The sequence below is a fragment of the Gastrolobium bilobum genome, unplaced genomic scaffold (genome assembly GCF_033153095.1).
Source record: "Gastrolobium bilobum isolate Gb01-03AN ecotype WA unplaced genomic scaffold, APGP_CSIRO_Gbil_v1 utg81711, whole genome shotgun sequence".
Taxonomy (NCBI): domain Eukaryota; kingdom Viridiplantae; phylum Streptophyta; class Magnoliopsida; order Fabales; family Fabaceae; genus Gastrolobium; species Gastrolobium bilobum.
The window spans coordinates 18,185-40,084 of NW_026899629.1; the positions used below are offsets into that span (position 1 = coordinate 18,185).

Here is a 21,900-nt window from a genome sequence, read left to right on the forward strand (position 1 = left end):
AATGAATTTTTAAAGAGTGTAATGTGGATTGGACAAGATATGAATCTTGTGTTAGAAGTTGTTGTGTGTTGTCAAATCTAATGTATATCTGGCTACAGGTGTGAATCGGGGGATACAGTGATTCCTGATCAGTGTTCGGAGGATTTGACTTAGTTACTTATGGTACAAGTAAACTTGCTAGGAGCTACAAGAGGTAAGCTATTGGTTTAGGAGGATTCTTCTTCTTTGTTTGTTTTACCAGGATATCATGATCTCGGAGGTATATCTGTATATTTGTGTTTTGTGATAGTCGGATAAATAGTGTAGTTGCATTCATATAGAATATAACATGATTTAATGTGATATAATTTGTGGTATATTGGTTCTTGTACAATGAACACTTTCAGATAGGCCATGAGTGCAACTGGACTGGTTGACTTTGGTTGCTCTTGAAATTTAATCCTCGGAGTTATATATACAGGTGAATGGTATGATATTATTATGTGCTTAGAAGATGTATGCTATACTATGTATCTAATCTTTCATGCATGAAATTGAACTCATGCGTTGAGACTTCTCCATAAACCCTGAGTTTACGAGATTTATTTCTCATCCCGTGTTGTGGGGATACATTTCAAGTATTTTAGCAGTTGTTGATTAGTCATCTCAGGGAAAGACGCCTGTGCAGAGTGGCTAGTGGTGGAGCTGAATTTTATATTTTGAATCTTGTGTGTATATGTGTAACAGCCTGTTACGTATCAATATTGTTAACATTGATTATGATATTAAGCGCATTTACAATCACAACAGTTCATTTAAAAATACGAGTAAACATTTTCTTTTTCATTATGTAAGCGATTTAAAACAAATATAATACGTAATAATACAAACTGTGATCGCAACTGAAAACTAAATGCGGAATTCATATATTACATGCTTAACTATCAAACATTATTTATTGTAATTACTAAGAGGTTCCCATAAACCTACTTTGCATAAAACTCACTTTTTCACTTTTCTTAACACTGAACATGCTTCTGTATTTTCAATACTGGGCGTGATCCATATAGTTTTAATTTCCCATATTTTAGTATGTTAAACTAGACTCAATTATCTTTCCAACAAGGTATCACATGCCTCAATTGGAGTTCTCTAGCTCCAGTTATAATTGTTTGAAGTTGGACAAGCAAAGCTGCCAACCAACTACAAACAGAGCACCAAACTTTCTTCACCATTTCTGCGATTCTGGACGATTTACTGAACAAATTTTTCTCAAATTTTTATACTAAATACTAGACACCTTTATATTTAATTTGATATATCATAAGCCTAATTTGAGTATGAATTTATGGAGAAAATGTTTTTGGAAATAGGGGACCAGAACTGCCCCTGCACTGGACCAGATTGGGCAGTCTTTGTTCTTTTCGTTCTACAAGATTATATACAACTCTAAATGGTACAAAATTGTAGGATAACATAGTTGACATCTCAAAATTTAAAAATGGTGATGAAACGTCCCAATTGGACTTCTGTGGAGGGAGATATGTACTCCCAAAGTTGGCCTAAAAACTGATCATTTCTTAAAAAATTCGATGACATCTCTTTTGTTTTATTAATTTATCCCACTTTAACAAAAGTGTGATCTAAGCATCAAATGGTACCTAATTGAAAAGGGTGGCACACAAGGATCAACAAACCTTGGTGCTCTTACAACCCACAATATTTTATATTATTTATCATTCACTTTATATTCCATTTCTTAACTTCATTAACAACTTAATACTCATTTCAATCACATAATTCCATTTCATGCATTTGCATCATTTGACAACATAATCATAACCTAGAATAGGCCTATTGCCCTTCCATCACATACATTCTTCATAATTACACATGGTCCATCATACTTTAAATTACAATTCACCAACTATCAAATATAACTACAATAAAGTGCCTCAAAATACAAATAACAATTACACAACACTAAACTTAGCCAAAATATACCATGAACAACAAAAGCAAGGTACATGTCACTCATGCAATATACAATATTCATACTCTAAGTCTAGCTTATAGAAAGTACTCCAAAATGAAAAATGGCATAATCTCTCCATACTCTCCACATGCTCAACCTATTGGCCTCTTGCCCAAGATCCCGACACCGCTACAACCATTTGAAACATAGCCCCATAACGGAGGATGAGATATATGAATATATCTCCGTAATCCAAAGATTCTAGAGGATCACCCCGCTCAATGGCTCCCTCAGATGTAAAATAACAATAATGAACAATAAGCATATCATACAAATCATCCGACCCAATGGCCTACGACATACGGCAAACGGGCCGGTTTGTTAACATGTCATCGTATTAAGCCACGCTTAATTAAATTGCGGAATAACTTTTTCTTTTCAATTATGACGTCATTAATATTACCAAGTTGATTACTTAATCTTTTTTCATAAAACACCGCCTGTATGTAAATTGCAAATAAACATCTAACTGAAAATACCTCAATAAATAAATAACTGAATGTGTCTCTAGTCACGGAACTACAACACGTAGACCGGACAGATCCTGATAGTTTATACAACTCCATCAAACTAAAACATCATCAAATTAATGTGGCATGGACAATCCCCATGCTCACCAAATAAACAACATACTCATCAGGTCTCAATACAAACATCATGGTAATGGATAAGGCATAATCACTAAACAGGTAAATCAGCATAATCAGCAAGCATATCAATCAACTAAGCTCCGGCTTCTTGCCGCTAGAGGTCTCAACCCCTGGGTTACCTTAACCTGAAATATGTGCCCCAAACGTGGGGTGAGATCTCTAAACAAAAATCTCAGTAAGGCAAGGGGTCCTCAAGGATTTCTCCACCCCAAGCTCACTTACATGTGCAATATAAGTTCTAAAAGCAATATACGATATCAGTTCCAAAATCAGTGCAATGCAACAGATAATCATGTCATGTATGTCAAGATATTCTACTGGCAAGAGAAATGCAGGATTTATATACGTCTATTACCCACATTTAGTACAAGACGCCACTTGTACCCACCCACAGAATTACCGTATTGTATGACGCCACATACTCAAGCTACCGTCTAGATAGAACAACACATGCATATTATAAGGCCCTTGCACTTAACAGCTCAAAAGCATTTCAATCATCAAAACATGAAAACACATCATGCATAAAACCATTCCCCCATGGGGCATGGTGGAACCAACAATGGCTAAACCGAGGACACGAAAACTTAACTCTAAGCAATCAATCCAATCCAAGGTCCACACCAGCTCAAAGTCCACACACAGCACAATCACAATCTGTTTGGACCAATAATCATATCAATATTCATACTCTACAAGCATATGACACAGAGACAACGCCTTCCTTTTACGTTTCATGTCTTTAAGCTTCTCACAAAGCCATAAGTCCTTAATCACTTTGATTCTGACTTAGATTAATTATTACAGAAGTCCACATTAACCAATCATGGGTCCAGAAACCCAAAATGCCATTCTGTATGAACAGTACAACTACTGTCTCGAAAATCCCAGAATATCTGGATATCCATATCCGGATATCTATGTCCGGATATCACAAGTCCCATATCCGGATATCAATATCAGGATATTTACAACCCTATATCCGGATATCAATATCTAGATATTTCGCGACAGAATGCAGTTTCTGCATTTCGCGAGATATCACTCCCAAGGTTCCATTTTTAACAACTTAAATCGTTAAAGCATGCATTTTTATACCTCTTTAGGAAAAGTGATCATGTTAGTTACTTAAACAACTTCTTAACATGCCAAGACTCAACCTTTTAGCTAAAGAAACTCATGATCAGGGTTCAACAACTTACCCCAAGATCTAAAATAGAGATGGATGATGCTCTTGGAGCTCACAAGTCATTTCTACAGTGCAGACTTTAAGGGAGTGCGAAAATACTCCACAAGCAAGGTCATTTCTCTTCAAAAATCACACCTTGAAGCTCCCATAACCAAGGAAAATGGTGACTTTCTTACTTAGTTATGAAGTCAGCCCCAAGAACCTCACCAAACAGTGGCTGAGCACTCAACAATGGCTACCTTCCACCCTCACAAGTCTAATGCCCACTCACTCTAGTGGATTTGATGAGGAAACCAAGAGGAAATGTGGCCTCTTGGCTCACAAGGTGGGGAAGAAGAAGGTGGTAGCACAAGGGAAAACACTCAGCAGCTGATCATTCACGTAGGAAACCACTATGGCCTAGGGTTTTGTGCAAAGTGAGTATTTATAATGGTTTAAGTCTTAAACACACAGTATTAACACTAATAGCTACGCTTAGCATTTTAATCCCAAACTTAGGATTCTGAACCTACTCATTTTTTTAAGATTTGACATATTTTTATTTTATTTTTCGCAGTACTTTTCTGGTACGCGCTTTTACTTAGCCAGTATCAGTTATGGCACCAGTTCTCATTATTTTGACCTGAAACTTGTTATGCTAGTCCTATATATTATTCTAGTGACATATACATGCTTTTCATAATTTTCCGGGATACTTCATCGGTACGCATTTATACCGTGGAGCAGAATCGGTATCTACACTTTTGGTCAGAAAAGCGACTTTCAACATTATTAATCACTTACCATAATTATTTAAGCCTTCTCATAATTATTAGGGTCAATTATGGAATTATCTCATTAATATCATAATTATTTAGTTAATTTCCTAAACTAACGGTGCGGGTTCTTACATCTACGGCATATGACAACTATCTACTGGCCAAAGACACAGTACGACTCTATGTACCCAAACAAGAACAGATGGATGATCATGTTATACTTACACTATTGTATCAAACAAATTTCTACCACTATCCCAATGGGCATGGTGGAGCACATACAAGAATTAACTGCAGTACCAAGAGATTACCTTTTTGAAGCTCCCGAGCTAGGTAGCTTCAAACACAAGTTACCCCGTAAATTTCTTCAATCAAGAAATGCCTAAAGCAATTGTCATTTCTACAACTAATCAAGTGATACTATATATGGGTCGGATCAGTAAAAATTAGACAAAAGAAACAACTAAATGCCTACTAAGTTAAGGAAATAGGTCAAAAATCATGATTTAATTTTTTTGTATTTTCTTTATCTGTTTTGATAGACTAATTGAAAAGGAAACAATGAATGTGAGTAATGAGTTAATGGATAGAATCCAAAAAGCTCAAGAACCAAGTGGATGTATAAAGAATTTAAAAGGTCAGGGTGATATATACTGGAATAAACAGGGTTTGATGTTATATCAAGACAGGATTGTTGTACCTAAGGGTCAATTAACAGAGGAAGTAATGACAGAAGTTCATAAGGGTCAGTACACTATTTGTAACAGCCCATTACGTACCGGTAGTGTTAACATTATATATGGTATTAAGCGCAGTTACAATCACAGTAATTGAGTTAATTAAATTACGGGTAAACTTTTTTTCTTTTTGTTAAAACCTTGTTATTAACCATTAATCATTTCTGTAATCAATTAAAAAAACCACTGTAATCATAATTGCAAAACTTGCGGAAGCATAATACTTATCATTTATAACACTACTAATAAATCACATCGACTCCGGGTTTTAAAATGACATATTTTTCAAAAACTGCACAGAAGGAATCGATTTCTGGTAATCAATTCCCATACTTCAGGGAATCGATTCCCAGCAGATGACAGTGTAAACAGTAGCTCCAATTTGGCTCCCCTATTTTGAGGAATCGATTCTCATCCAAAAAGGAATCGATTCCCAGCCTTCACAGTTGCTAAAATGTGCGTCCCCTGTTTCAGGGAATCGATTCCCACACTGAAGGGAATCGATTCCCTACTGTGAAATCACGTTTTTCACAGCTTTTTGACTTCAAGAGGGATCTATTATTTCACTTCTAACACTCTATTACAATCAATGAAAATTACACCAACATAACCACTTAGGCCTAATGGCAATCTTGCATACATTTCAACTAGCCCTTTCACCTTAGTCCTTAATTAACTCACCATTTCATCCTCTTATGCACTAAAGCATCAACCATTGGTCAAACCATATTTTCACATCATTTTCCTCCAAACACCCTATAGGTCGAATTCCTCAAGGAATCACACTCCAAGGGTTTTAATTCAATTCAACACTTATACTCATCATATAATCCTATGATTAATTCATACCCATGCTCAACAACTCAATTACACCATCACCCAACATACCAATTTCACAAAGCATTGAATTTCCACTCAAATTTTCACTAAATTACAAATTTACAAATCACCATAATTTTTATTGCATCAATCATCATCATTTATCATTCTAAGCATTTAATTCCAAATGAGACATACCATTTAATGCTCCTAACTATCACAACTCATCACACATAAACAAAACCCTCATCCATTTTATGATTTCATTGAAAACTCAAAGAGAGTGTGAAAACTTACCACCAATAGCTTCCTAGGGTCCAAGAGGATGGTTTTCCACCAATGAATCAACACAAGAAAGCACCAAAAACTCCCAAAAATCCACAATTTTCGTGGCTAATTTTGGAGAATATCTCCTCACACAATGATCCCCTCAAGTGCACTCTACATGAAAGCCACTCACAAGATCAAAGGGAACAACTTTGTAGTTCGAAGTTTCTCTCAAGAATGGCTTTAACTCAAAGTTGCAATTTGAAAAGCTCACTACCCTAAACCATGGAGAAGAACTCGTGAGGGAGAAGAAGAGAGGAGAGAGAAAGTGTGAGAAAATCTGATTTCAAGTCCATTTGTCCACTTAAGTCACTTAAGTGGGTCCCACACGTCACTTAACTTTATTAAATCATCCATTTTATTCCACAAATTCATAACCTACGCATTTTCTCGTTCATGTCATATTTTTACTTCCTAGAAATACTGATCATACTTTCGCGCTTATCGGTACAATTATACCACAATATTTTACACTGGTAAAATTACTATTCGTCAAATTTTCCGAAACTTGCCTACCCACCTAATTTTCCATTCTGAATCCATTTCCAGTGTTATTTTTCCCATTTGAGACTTCCTACTAAATTTTCACTTCCTAGGGTTACGTGTTTGGCAATTTACCATTTTACCCTTCTTATGCAATTTGACCCTAATTTCAAGATTTTCACTAATCCTACCCTTTAATTCACATTTTTATATATAAAAATTCGATTATGAAATACGAGGTGTTATACTATTCATCCAGGAGCCACCAAGATGTATGAAGATCTGAAAAGAATTTTCTAGTGAAAAGGTATGAAGAAAGACATAACAAATTATGTGAACAAGTGTCTTATTTGTCAGAAGGTAAAGATTGAACATCAGAAACCTTCTGTTAATCTCTAATCTTTGGAAATTTTGAAATAGAAATGGGAGAGTATCTCTATGGATTTGGTTATTAGTTTGCCAAAGACTCAGGCAGTATTTGATTCTATATGAGTTATTATGGATAGATTAACTAAGTCTGCTCACTTTTTACCCGTGAAAACTACTTTCACTACTAAGCAGTTAGCTCGTCTTTATGTGAAAGAAATAGTGAAACTTCAGGGTGTGCCTGAGAGTATAGTCAGTGATCGTGATCCAAAGTTTACTTCTAGCTTTTGGGGTGCTTTGCAAGGTGATGTTGGTACGCAGTTGAGACTGAGTACAACTTATCATCCCAAGACAGATGGTCAAATTGAAAGGACTATTCAGACTCTGGAAGGAATGTTGAGAGCTTGTACCTCAGAGCAATGTATGACATGGGATAGATATCTTTCTTTGGTAGAGTTTTCGTATGACAATAGCTTTCATGCTAGTTTGGGTATGGCTCCGTATGAGGCTTTGTATGGTCGAAGGTGTCGTTTTCCTATTGTTGGTCGGAAATTGGTGATAAAGAGTTATATAGACCGGATATGGTAAAAAAGGTCACTAATCAAGCGAAAATGATCAGGGATAGATTAAAGAAAGCCCAAGATCGTCATAAAAGTTATTATGATAGTAAACATCGTCCTTTAGAATATTCTGAAGGAGATCATGTGTTTGTGAGATTGTCACATATTACAGGAGTTGGAAGAGCTCTAGGAGTGAGAAATTTAAGCCCAAGGTTTATAGGACCTTATTAGATTATCAAGAGGATTGGGCTAGTTGCTTATCAACTCGCTTTACCTCTATAATTGTCAAATTTACATGATGTATTTCATGTTAGTCAACTTCGGAAATATGTTGCTGATGAATCACATGTGATTCAGTCTGATGATATTGAGATAAAAGAGAACTAGAAGACTCATATCGGACCTATGAAAATACTTGATAGAGTTGAGAAGAAATTGAGAAGTAAGGTTATACCTATGGTGAAAATTCAGTGGGAAGGGAGAAATCATGAGGAGGCTACTTGAGAGTGGGAAGATGAGATTCTCCGGCTATATCCTAAGTTATTTGCCAGGTATGCGTGTAATTTTGTGGGCAAAATTCTTAAAAGGTGGGCTGAATATAACAACCTTAATTCTTAAATTGTGTGAAATTGAAAGTCACGTGAGACAATGTGTGAATTTGGTATCTGTTAAGAAAATTCTGACAGTTGAAGCATGAAACTATCATGATAAGGGATGTAAGGACACAATTCACGCCTAACAAGCCAATTAGAACTTAAAAAAAATGTAAGTTGCGTTTAGAGACAAAAATACAGAAATTGTGTAATGAGGGTATTTTGGTAATTTTGCAAACTAGGTCTGAACTGAGTTCTGACAATCTAGTTAAATTCTCTGATAAATTCAAAGGGTTGTATGTGTTTAAATTAATTAATTGATGTGTAGAATAATTTAAATAGTTAGGTCAAAGATTGATTAATTAAAAAGTCAACTAGTTTAAAAAGTAAGCTTTAACTTTACACCTAGGCTTTCTTTGCTATTTGTGATGTGTAATTATGTTGTTGTACTATTGGTTGGTCAAAAGTTCAAGCGTTTGATCTGTATAGTGAAAACCAGTAAAAATTAAGTTACTTTATTCTTTGAAAAAGTCAAAAATTGTGTGTTATCTTTCCTTTACATGTGCAAGTATGTTCATGCCTTATTTTTCTTCACTTTCACGATGCAAAATCTGATGGGAAGAGTGTTTGGCTTGTCTTGAAGCTTAGTTAAAGTTTGATAAAAATATCTAAGTTAAAAAGGTGAAAAAGTAATAAAAACTAAACCTTTAAACTTTTTAATTTCAAACCACTTGTCATCTATCTATTCTTTCTTCAAGACACACAAAATATCTCTTCTTCTTCTTCTCCATGATCGTGGCATCCATGGTGGGTGAGATCTTGAGAGAACTTGATTTCTAGCCATTATATCAAGAAAGTTTCAACATGAAAAAAGGTTCCATGTGAGCTTGTGAGCAAAAGCCCTAAAAACATACACCTTCTAGCCTTGTATTGTGTGAGATAATCTCTCCTAAAGGTTGAACATGATTGCTGCCCTTTGGTGTTTTGGATGAGTTTTAATTGGTTTTTATGTTTGAAAAAGCTTAAGGTTACCTAAAGGAAGCTATACAAGGTAATTGCTAACAACTTTGTTGATTTGATGATGATTTATGAACATTTATGTTCTTGTGTTCAACACGAATTTATATGTATGTTAATGATAAATTTTGAAGTGATTTTGTTTTGGAAATTGGTTGTTGAAAGATAACATCTTGAATTCTTGAAAAATTGCAAGAATGGAACCTTACCCTAACTTTCAAATTCGGCCACGAATAGTAAATTAGGGTTTGATATGGTTTGATGTTGTGTATATGTTAATTGATGTGGTGTGATGTTTAATTGATGATTTAAAGTTTAATTAATGGTTGATATGTTAAGAAAAATGGAAGCAAAGTGTTGATGTTCAAGTCCTAATTTTGACTATGCATAGTAAGTGTATGATAATGATGTGTTGATATATGATTGATGATAGAATAAAGATTTGTGTATGATTTGTTAATGAATGATGTGATGAAAATACAAAGAATTCCTAAGTAATTACTTAAGTATTCAATTCGGCCAAACCTAGTTAAATTAGGGTTTGTATGTAAAATGATCAATTGAATGTTTGTAGCATGGATTTAATGTGTATTTGGTTGTTTGGTGTCATTGATTAAAATTTGAATGCATAAAAGTCATGGAATTCCATTATGTATGTTTCAGCCATTTAGAGTTAAAATGGTATATACGTTGTTTTATTCATTTTGAATGATGTTATGCGTATTTGATGTATAATAAAGTGTAATTGAATGATTGGTTGAAGTGTTTGAACTCGTGAAAGTAATTTGACACTTCAAAAGCCTAAAATTAATGGTTTGAAAGCCTAAGTTTAAGTGTATGTTTTGATGCATGATTAAATGTTGAAGTGGTGTAAAGAATGATGAGTGAGAACCATGAAAATGTGTGTGGATGTGTTGTGCAAGATTTGGCCATGTTGAGTTCATATGGTTAGAATTGAAGTTAATTGATAAGTAAATCATAAAAACTTAAATGAGGACTGTTTAAGTAGGTTTAAATGATTAAGTCTCTAATTGTTAATGTGTGAATGTAGGTTGAACCTAATATCAAGTGTAAGGTCTAGGTTTGACTTGTGGCATGGGCATGAATTGTTGAAAATGAATTTTTAAAGAGTGTAATGTGGATTGGACAAGATATGAATCTTGTGTTACAAGTTGTTGTGTGTTGTCAAATCTGATGTAAATCTGGGTACAGGTGTGAATCAGGGGATATAGTGATTCCTAATCAGTGTTCGAAGGATTTGACTCAGTTACTTGTGGTACAAGTAAACTTGCTAGGAGCTACAAGAGGTAAGCTCTTGGTTTAGGAGGATTCTTCCTCTTTGTTTGTTCTACCCGAATTTCATGATCTTGGAGGTATATCTGTATATTTATGTTTTGTGATAGCCGGACATATAATGTAGTTGCATTCATATAGAATATAACATGATTTGATGTGATATGATTTGTGGTATATTGGTTCTTGTACAATGAACACTTTTAGATAGGCCATGAGTGCACTTGGACTGGTTGGCTCTGGTTGCTCTTGGAATTTAATCCTTGGAGTTATATGTACAGACGATTGGTGTGATATTATTCTGTTCTTATATGATGTATGCTATATTATGTATCTGACCTTTCATGCAAGAAAGTGAACTCATGGGTGGAGACTTCTCCATAAACCCTGAGTTTACGAGATTTATTTATCACCCCGTGTTGTGGGAATATATTTCAGGTGTTCCAGCAGTTGTTGATCAGTCATCTCAGGGCAAAAGGCCTGTGCAGAGTGGCTAGTGTTGGAGCTGGATTTTGTATTTTGAATCTTGTGTGTATATGTATATACTTTTTGAGGCATATGTATCCATGCATCTTGATAAATGTTATTTTTTTGATAGGCATATTTAGCCTCTGTTTTGATTATCTGTAATGAAGTTATGAATTTCAGTATGTATTTATGTATTGGCTTAAAGATATAGTTCAGTATATGAGGTAATTCATTATGTGTTGTATCTGTTGTATTTTAAGATTCGCAGGTTTAATTATGTTCGGGACTGACTCTGAGTCAGATTCTGTGTGAATTCATGGATGAATTCTAAGTCCGATAATGTTTATTTATGTTTTGTGTAAATTTACTATATTATAGGAATTGGATTTATCCGAATTACAGTCGTTATGCTGTCTGTAGGATTCTGTTCAGAATGGTCTCTATGATCATATTTGAATAGAATATATTTGTCAAGTACAAATATAAATAGAATAGACATAGGTAGAGCATTCAAGAAATTTGTACAGGTATGAGACTGTGTAGATTATAATATTTGAAACTAAGTTATGTATGTGGCAATGTGGGGAATAATAGGAAATGCGTTAAATTGTTAAGTAGGCATGTTAAGCCTTCCACTTAATTCATAATTTGTAGAGCATGTTTTGTACCATATGTCAGTTAACTCCCTGATTGCAGACGTGGTGTTATAAGGAAGATCATGACAAAGGGGAAGGAATTGATGCAAAATATTTTTCCCACTTTGGTGGTGTTAGGGTCAAATTTTTCCCCACTTCCAATACACCCCTTAAATAGGCTTTAAAAGGTACTATCAATTTCCCCAATCATCTAAAATATTTTAAAATATAATAATAATTTTGAAAATATTTTTCAAACATTCTAATTGAGATTTGTGCTGAATTTTATCGTTTAAAGCTTGTTCACAAAGATTCAGGGTTTTTTAATTTTTTGAAAACTTATGTATAGATTACTTTTGTAAAAGGGTGTTGTGAAGGTCAAAGGTCAAACTTCCGAATTTGGAATTCAAAGAATCACTTCTAATATCTTTGATGAACACCCATTGAATTCAAGTCGTGATCTTTACTATTTTGTCAACTATACACCTTGAGAAAGTGTAAGTGTAGGAGCAACATTAGACCTTGTTACACAGGGTTATTGCTGAAAATCTTATATCGGTTGTCACCGTCATTGTTGGATACACCTTTAGTTTCCAACTCACAATTCACTAATCATAATCGTTCATCCACAATTTTCACACAATACCAGACGACAACCTCAACATAAAATTCCAACAAGTCAACCAAGTGGACTGTTGCACTTCTCACAGATTGTACTTGACACAAAATAGGCGGTGCTTTAATTCTCGCGTGGACATAATTCTTCACAATGCTAAGTACCCACTTTCCAGATTCTATTAAAGACTGCCAATTATTGTCCTCGAGTGAAGAGAAACACAAATCCAACCATACGGACAAACAAGATTGATTCTAAAAGAAACATAAATAAATCCTATGATGCAGCTTTGTCAATCTAGGCACTACAACAACATTAGTCCATCACAACAGATGAGAAATTCTCCATTAGTGATATTCACGGAGGAAAATCATGACAAAAAGGAATGGCATTAATAGGAAAACAACCCAAACACAAGGCCCACACACAAGAAGAGCAACCCAATATATCTCCAAGATTATTGAGTGGACTAACCACTTCTAGAAGATGACCTTATCATATTAGATTTCTTGAATTATGCCTTCGCTCCTCATATCCTTTCTTCCGGATGATCCAAGATTCTCCAAGATTATTGAGTGGACTAACCACTTCTAGAAGATGACCTTATCATATTAGATTTCTTGAATAACTTTATACATAATTAATTAACAAGATATAAGTTATTTATTCAAATTATCTTAAATAGGATGTATCTTTATAAATTTATTTTTTCATTAAAACTCTAGCAATTACATTGTTTTTTATAGTCTATTTAAAGACATTACGATAATAAATTAAGAATGAAAATTTTCAATAATTTCCTTCCCTCCTTCTGATTTCTTCCTTACTCTCTTTTCCTTTCTCATTCTAAATTCTTCCCCACTCTCTTTTCCCTTCCCATTCTAAGTGCCTATAAGAGTCTGCAATCGGCAGTAAAGACAATGAATCACTAGTAGGGGTGAAAGTGGGCCGGGCTGGGCCAAGCTTTGTCCCGAAAAATCCAAGCCTATGCCAAAAAATTTCAATTTGGCCTGGCCCGAGCCTAGTACAAGTCTAACTGTTAGCCTGACTTTGCCTGTTTATAAAATAAATAAATGACCTGGCTTGGCCCGTTAGGCTGTTAATTTTTAACTTCCAAGCAGAACCATGAATCAACTTTACAAAATACTCAAATTCTGTTGCTAAAACAAAAATCACAATTTCAACGTCCAAACAGAACCATGAATAATAACAAAACTCATCACAATCTGTATTTAAGTCACTTTCAAAAGTAAAATGCTCAAACTAAATAACACATATTTCATCAGATCCAACAAACAAATTTATACTATGTAAATTAAAATAACTACATAAATCCAACAAACACATCATGTTGCTTGTAATAGCCAAAAACTTCTCTTCATCTTCTCTCCCCTACAAATACAATTCCAAGATTACATAAGTTGGCAAACAATTTGTAAATGTAGAAAACAAAAAACAAGAATAACGAATAGAAACAAAAAAAATAAGATTAAGAAACAAAAATTCTTTTAATAGATTCATATAGGCAATCTCACATACTGAGAAGTTGGTTCCTCCTATATAAAAAATATAGCCAAATTTCTATTAAAATTTAATCGAATATAATTAAATTATAAAATAATTTCAATTGATTAAATTTATACTTTTTATTTTTTCTTCAAGTCGTACCTATTACGTAGCCAATCTCCGTCGTATATTAACGCTTGGATGGTATCTTCAGCCAAGTTAGAACTATAGGCATCAATAATGTTGATTTTCATGGTACTGTAGAGATTGGTACATATCTTATGCAACTCTCAAAGATAGTATTGGTGAGGGAACGAACCTAGGTCCTTCCACCACCTACTTAGCTCACATACACCATTGAACTATCACCATTTGGTACTACTTATTTTATTTTATTTAAAATAAATAATATGATATAGACGGACTTGTAGGTTTATAGGCCCGACATGTAAAAAAAAACATATCACCTACTTTCTAAATAGGCTTCTTTAAAAGCTCAGACCTGTTTTATTTGACTATATATAATAGGCCAAGCCCAGCCTTATATAGACTAGGCCGTAGGCCGGCTCGATTCACTTTCACCCCTAATCACTAAAGACATGAACTCTTTTCTCATTTTTGTTGGACCTAACAACGTTGATGTGGAGAAAAGATTTGGAAAAACTTCATTTTCACCCATTGTGATTTTATGATTTATCATTTGACCCCATGTGGTTTTAAACTTATCACTTAGACTCATTGTGCTTAAATAATTTATCATTTAACTCCTCGTTGTTTCTTTTAGCATTTCTTTTATAAGTTGGAAAGACTAATCTCTAACAAAATTAAAAAAAAAACTACATTATTGTAATTTAAAAAAAAAATTGTACAAACACCCGCTTATGACATTAATCTTTTAAAAAATTTATACTTGTGTGAACGTCCTTGCAATTGGCAAAATATACGAAGAATCACTGTATTCGACTGATATTTGTTTGTGTATAATCAACGTATGTAATGAGAAGAATCAGATTTCCATTGTTGCTAAAAATCTTTTGCGAAAACTTCATTTTCAGGTTTTATGATTATCATTTGACCCTGTAGTTTTAAACTTATCAGTTAGACTCACTGTGCTGAGATATTTTGTCATTTAACTCCCTATGGTTTCCAATTTTCACTTGGACCCCTAGGTTTTAGATTTTTTTTTTCAAAAACTTATTAAATTATCTTAAATTTGTTCTAAAATCTTGGCGTTGAGTTAGTGTGGTTGGACATGTGTTCGATTTCCGCTAAATGCATTCTTGGGGATGGGGCTGAACCTTTAGCCATCACTGACCCCCGCACTCCGGATTAGTCCCATAGTCGGCTCAAAGAGTCGAAGCTTGTGGGGATATCGGAGGGAGCCAACTCCCCTCGAAGAGGTAATTAGGGTTGGGTAACTCCAAAAAAAAAAAAAAATTTAATCAAACGGCCATAAATAATTGCGAATCCCGCGTTTCAATCATTGATATATAAGTCATTAAAATCAATGGTTCATATTAACTAGTATCTTAATGCTACCGATATTCTAGGTAAAAGTTATACGAAGTCTCGTAAAATAGTTGCACTTAAAGAATAATTTAATACATCTTTAAACTTGAAATTTTTTGAACTGGAACCCCCTACCATGTTCATAAGTGATAAACTTTTTAACCACCGGATCATATAAACTTTGAGTAAAGATATTCTAACTACCAAAAATTCTCACTACTAATTTATTACCCATCATATTACTATTGGATCAAAGAGAGAATGTTAAATAATTTTTGAAGAGAGAGAAAATATTAATCTAATAGTGATTAGATATGTAGTAAATTGATATTGAAAAATTTTGGTAGTTAGAATATCCCTCTTTATAAGCTTTTTAGGTGAAGGCCAAAAAGATGATTTTACTTTTATGTTTATAATAATAAGGGAGAGGTTATACTTACAACATAGTTTCCTTTACAACTTCTTACAACCAATATCTTAATCGTTGATTTCCGTCAATCAATGGTTAAGATTTATTGTGAATTAATAATTATTTAATAAATTTTATTTGCAAAAATCTTAACTGTTGATTGACGGAAATCAACGGTTAAGATATTGATTTTAAGAGGTTGTAAAAAGAAAAATAGGTTATAAGTATAACCTTCCCCTAATAACAGTTATCAAAATAAACCAACTAACTTTTGGCATTTTTATTTTTTTAATCTGATCGAACAGGAGTCAGGAACCGTCCGATTCTTACAACAACCATGTATTAAACTCTAGCGTTACAACCGTACGAAAATACCCGTATAATTGAGAAGGCTAGACTATAGAGAAACCGTAGAAAATAGCAACGTTGCTTTCGTGGGTACTTGAAATGGTGGAGAAGCAACCTCAGAGACACAATCACAGAAACACACACAAGACAGGGAAATTGAACTTGAGACTTGAGAGAGAGAGAGAGAGAGAGAGAGAAGCACATTAACCACCATTAAAAAGCATTACCCTTTTTATATCACTCCCAAACACATTCCTCATTCCCCATTTTTTTCATTCTCTTTTCTATCCTCGTTCTCCTCATACTTCATTTTTTAGCATCGCAACGCTTTCAAACTCTTTAAACTTTAAAATCAACCTTGAACTCGGGTGTGTTATAGTTTCATTTCCCTAACAATTCGAACCCGGTTCAGTTCGGTTTCGGTTCTGTTGTGTTCGGTTCGGTTCGATTGGATCATGGAGCAAACCACACTCGAGTCCATTCAGTTCAACGAAGAAATCCAGGGAATAATGGCTCCGGCGCCGGAAACCGCGAGCTCCTTCACCGCGTTGCTTGAGCTCCCGCCGACGCAGGCAGTGGAGCTCCTCCACTCGCCGGAGCGCCGCCACGTCAGCAACCCGAAACCCTATCCGTTGAACGCCTTCGGTTGCGGCGGAGAAGGCAGCAATTTGACCTTCCCTTCCAACACCGAGTTGATCGAACGTGCTGCCAGGTTCTCCGTGTTCGCAGGAGAGAACTCGCCGCCGACGGGAGTGAAGAACGAGCCGCCGGAAACTGATTCGAACAAGAGTTCGACTCAGGGAGGTGGATGTGTCTCTGATTCTGCGGTTGAGGACGTGAATCCGAAGGGCACAAAGAGGAAGGAGCGAGAGAAGAAGGTACGTACATTCCCCCAATTCAATTGCGATAATTCTCGAGAATTAGGGTTTCTGTTTTCCCCTAATTTGGGGGAATTCGCTGGTTCTGTGAAACGCAGGTTAAAGTGTCGTCGAAGAAGAGCAAGAGCGTTGCGGACGAGAGTTCAGGCGACGCGCAGAAGCTTCCGTACGTTCACGTTCGAGTTCGTCGAGGTCAAGCCACAGATAGCCATAGCTTAGCAGAAAGGGTACGCTCTTTAATTAACCACTGATTAATTTATTTAATTAAGTTCTTTATCAGAAAGTTTAATTAGATAATTTTTTATTTTATTTTATTTTAATTGTGTTGTAGGCTAGGAGAGAGAAGATAAATGCTCGGATGAAACTTTTACAAGAGCTGGTCCCCGGTTGCAACAAGGTTGGTCCCTTTCCTTCTTGTTTTGGTCTTAATTAACCCTTTGTTATTAGAATTAATTAATTAGTTTTTATTCTTTATTTTCATGATTATGTCATGATTATCTGTCTAATTTGTCTCCCTAAAGTGCAATTATGTTTCTGGATTATGGGGTTTAATAAATGGGGTTTGTCGATGTCACCTTTTCACCAAAAAAAAGTGCTCGCTTTCGCATCAAGAAAAGTGCTAACTACCACTCATTGGGCGTCAACATGGCATTAGTGTAATTTTACCCATCTCTCTCTCTCTTTTTGGTATTTCCTTTTGAAGATTGGTTACAACTTACAACGTACTTAAGTAGTCTGTTTGGAGGTTAACTTTGTCATTATTCCAATACAAAAAAAAAAATTGTCCTTCCAATCTTGATCTACTATTTTTTAGCCTTGTTCTATCCAGGTGATGTTGCATCACTTGCATGGAGTTGGAGGTAACTAATAGCAACCCTTCATCCCTCCTCAACTGGTTTAGTTTCAGTAACATGTTTCTCTGACTCTGGGATTTTGGACGTCAATGTGAAAGAAGCTTTTCATAACCTGTACAAAAATTGACATCAAGACAAGGATGTTTCATAAGAATAATATAGTGGTTCTTTTTTCTTCTGCCCGTAAATTAGTCCCTGTTTATTGAAAAGGACAAAACAAAAATTACGTCATGGTTTGTACACGACAATTAAGGTAATCCACCTTGTTCCTTTCTTCAGCCTTCTGGCTTATTGAAGAGACAGAAGGGTCGGCCTGTGGGGCGGAAAAGAGTGTGTGGGGGTGTGTTATCGTAGCTGGACTCTGGCTTTAACGATTGGAAGGCACATAGGTGGGTGTGTTGAAACTAGTATCCATGGGTCCCCTAAGCAAGTGATACATTAATCCTTTTTGTGGCGGTGATGGTACCATCATAGTTTGGTATCCATCAATCATTTATGGGATGACGAAAATAGGGTGAGAAAAGCAAGCATACCTTTTGGAGTGCATTTACCAAACGGAAAACCTCACTGCCTTTGGACATTGTACATGATCTAAATTAATGTCGCCTAAACTTTAGCGAAATACACACCTCAAGATTTATCTCCAAAAATTAAAAGTTTATACTGCATTACTCTTTTCTACTTTGGTGGTCTTAGGGTTATTATAATAATGACCTTTTCCAGTAAGACCTTTGAGTCTTCAATCGTACTTTGCTGTATCGAGCTACTGGATATTATTAGTCAGAAACTCTGATTTATGGGCTCTCTACTCATTATTTTACCCGTTGAGTCATGGTTAATTGCTCTCGGAAAGTTTTGCAATCTAAATGAGCCACAAGAGTGTGCTTCACCAATTGATTTAAAGCTGCACTGGCGTTCTAACATCATTTGTTGTTGTATCTTCAAAACTAAAATTTTAAATTAGTTTCAAGAGTTTGTCAACTTTAGGATGCAAATAACGAATGATTGGAGGGCTTTGCAGCAATAATTATATTAAAATAATATTTTGAATAATTCTAATCTGTGGATGTTTCTCAATGGGAAAAATAATCTGGTAAAGGCTTTCTCCCCTAATTGAATTCTCTCACTGTGAAATTACTGCTTTACTATTTATGTACAATTTTCGGTCACATTTGTGTCACGGATACATTTTTACATTTTTTGTAAGTCAAAGATAGCTGACATGACAAAGTTTGCCATACAGATATCAGGAACGGCACTGGTTCTGGATAAAATCATCAACCATGTGCAATCTCTACAGCATCAAGTGGAGGTCAGATTTTCATATCGCTCTCATTCTAGGCAATTGTTTTGACAAACAATGAGAAGGATAAAGTTGTTAGCAGCAATCTGATTCTCAATATGACTGTGGATAGTGCTCGCAAACTTTTTAAAAGAAGGGGCGGGTGTTCCTTTCTTCCCCATCTTTATCTGATCCTTCAATCCAGTAAAATGCTACTGAGATTCTGAAACATTTTTGGAGTCATTGAAACAAATAAAACATTGCTTAACCATAAGCTTTAAAGCTGTCATGGCCCTATTATTTTGCACTATATGACATTTTAAACTGCAGACCCTTCTTCAAAAAACACAGAATAATGTGTCTGACCTATCTTCCCATGCGTATTGGGGACTAGAGGCTTGAAATTGCATGCTCCTGGAATTGTGCATTGCTTGGTTAAGTGCATTTGCTCAAAAATTACAAAATGACAAAATGTTTTCTTGTGATGATATTTTATCGAAGTAAATTTGCTTAGAAAGTGAAATGCAACTGTGAAGATATCTCAAGAATGAGAAGATTTAATAGGTCTTTCTGTTGGAACACAATGCAGTAAGTCATTTTCATCAATATGATCCTTTTCTCATTTATTTACCTTCTGGTTTCAGTTTTTATCAATGAAACTGGCAGCAGTTAACCCAAGAATTGATTTCGGCCTCGACAGCATATTGGCTACTGAAGTAAGTATTAGGAATTAGTCTCACTTTGTCATTTTTTTCTTGTTGGAAAAAAAAAATGTAAATTTATGTATTTGTCTTTGGCTGGGGGAGTAATCTGAACTCTGAAGTAAATGAACTTGTTTTGCTTGGCTCTAAAATGATGAGGAATAACATATGTGATCTCCTTCTGAGCACTTTCAGTTCTATTTTCGTTGAGGCCATCCACACTTGTGCCTTATTAAGCAGTCTTGATGTAATTCTAGACTACTTTCTAAAATTTTTAAGTTTCCACATAGATTAGCGAGTGATGGATCACAATTTTACGCGGCTGGCCTATCTAATGGTGATTGCCCAGTGTATTCATACTTGCCCGAGTGAAATGGTGAACTTGAAAATGGGGACAGTAAAACAAATGGCTTGTAATCAGTTACTGTCATTCATTCCATTCTGTAGGATGTCATGCTAGGCCAACTAAGAAACACTAAACACCGAGTAACAACGTGAACAAATGTTTTCACTTGATTGCCTAGATCCATCCTAATTAGTAATTACAAATTCTCTGGGACATTGTAATTGAAATCATTGCGGCTCCATCCTTAAATCAGGGTCAGGGGCTGGTGTATGGAATTGAAAATGATTGTTTAGATATGTGTTCAGTTGGAGCTGGTGGAGGGTGTATATAATTTTGTGGATGAAGCAATAGAGCCAGTTCGGCCTTTTCCGTTGATATTTTACTTTATTTTCTTACTGCTGATAAAATTTTGTTTGCAACTTGTAGGGTGTATCTCTGATGGACAGTAACTTCCCCGCCACAGTTGCACCTGTCCTGTGGCCAGAAATCCCACACAACGGAAACAGACAGCAATATCAGCAACCGTGGCAATTTGATGCATTCCAACAACCACTTTGGGGGAGGGAAGAAGATACCCCTAATTTCATAACTCCAGAAAACTCACTTTTGAGTTATGACTCATCAGCAAATTCAGGTAGATCAGAGTTAAGCTTCTGTTGCACATGTCTCCTCCCAATAGACACGTTCCACAGAAATTTGTCTAATTTATTGTCATCATGGTTCCTGCATCCATTGGCATCGGGCTTCATAAATAGAGAGGGATTGGAGCTGTCTGTTTTATAGAGCATTTTGATACTGAAAAGCATATGGAAATATGGGACGGATGGGCTCGGAAGGAAATAATTTGCATACACAAGTAGAGTAGTAGAGTTGTTATTAAATTTTTAGGGAGCTGGATAATTTTGAATCTGATTTTATTTTATTTTTTCCTCTGGTTATTACTTTTGAATCTGAATTTAACTACTTAATTTGTGATACAGTATCTCTGCACTCAAATCAGTTGAAGATGGAGCTCTGAAGGGGTACAGAGAACTGGTGGTACTCGTAGCAATTAGCCTAGTAGTGTATATATCAAATATAGTTTTAGGAATTAGCAGTGATTTGAGCAGCCTCAACATTAAGCAGGGTTTCTTTGTCTTCTATTTGTCAGAGTCAGTTAGAAACCTGGATTTTCTTCAGCCAGCAAGGAAGAAGAATTGGTATGCTATTTTTATATAATATATTACTGTCACTATGTATACTAACTATAGGGGTCATTCAATCTATGAAGTGATTGATTGATTCAGATTGTAAAATCATTGAACGGATTGTTACCGAACTATCATGGAAGTTTGTTGGTTTGTTAATTGAATGCTATTCAGATGCTATTATATTGGTTGTCCATTTTTTATTCTCCCATTTCTATCACAAAGCCATAAATATTGTTATTTGTTGATCCTGGCAACAGTGCAGCATAACAGCTGGGTGGTATTGTTGTCTTCTACCTGGATTGCCTTGTTTCTGCTCTGATTTTCGTTGTTTCATTTGTGAGACTAACGTGAT

The 21,900-nt window shown here is 35.2% G+C and overlaps 1 protein-coding gene across 1 annotated transcript; it reads left to right on the forward strand.

Annotated features, from left to right (window-relative positions):
- Positions 1 to 16,395: 16,395 nt before the first annotated feature.
- Positions 16,396 to 21,689, forward strand: LOC133292099 (transcription factor bHLH48-like). The gene is made up of 7 exons (XM_061490474.1): positions 16,396 to 17,175; positions 17,274 to 17,402; positions 17,507 to 17,572; positions 19,273 to 19,341; positions 19,956 to 20,027; positions 20,785 to 20,992; positions 21,339 to 21,689. The coding sequence occupies exons 1-7, from the start codon at positions 16,753 to 16,755 to the stop codon at positions 21,374 to 21,376; spliced, it is 1,005 nt and encodes a 334-aa protein (XP_061346458.1). The 5' UTR covers positions 16,396 to 16,752; the 3' UTR covers positions 21,377 to 21,689.
- The last annotated feature ends 211 nt before the right edge of the window (positions 21,690 to 21,900 follow it).

Coding starts and splice junctions, on each gene's coding strand:
- LOC133292099 (XM_061490474.1), top strand. CDS start 16,753: ATGGAGCAAACCACACTCGAGTCCATTCAGTTCAACGAAGAAATCCAG. Junction 17,176..17,273: donor GGAAGGAGCGAGAGAAGAAG/GTACGTACATTC, acceptor TGTGAAACGCAG/GTTAAAGTGTCGTCGAAGAA. Junction 20,993..21,338: donor TGACTCATCAGCAAATTCAG/GTAGATCAGAGT, acceptor TTTGTGATACAG/TATCTCTGCACTCAAATCAG.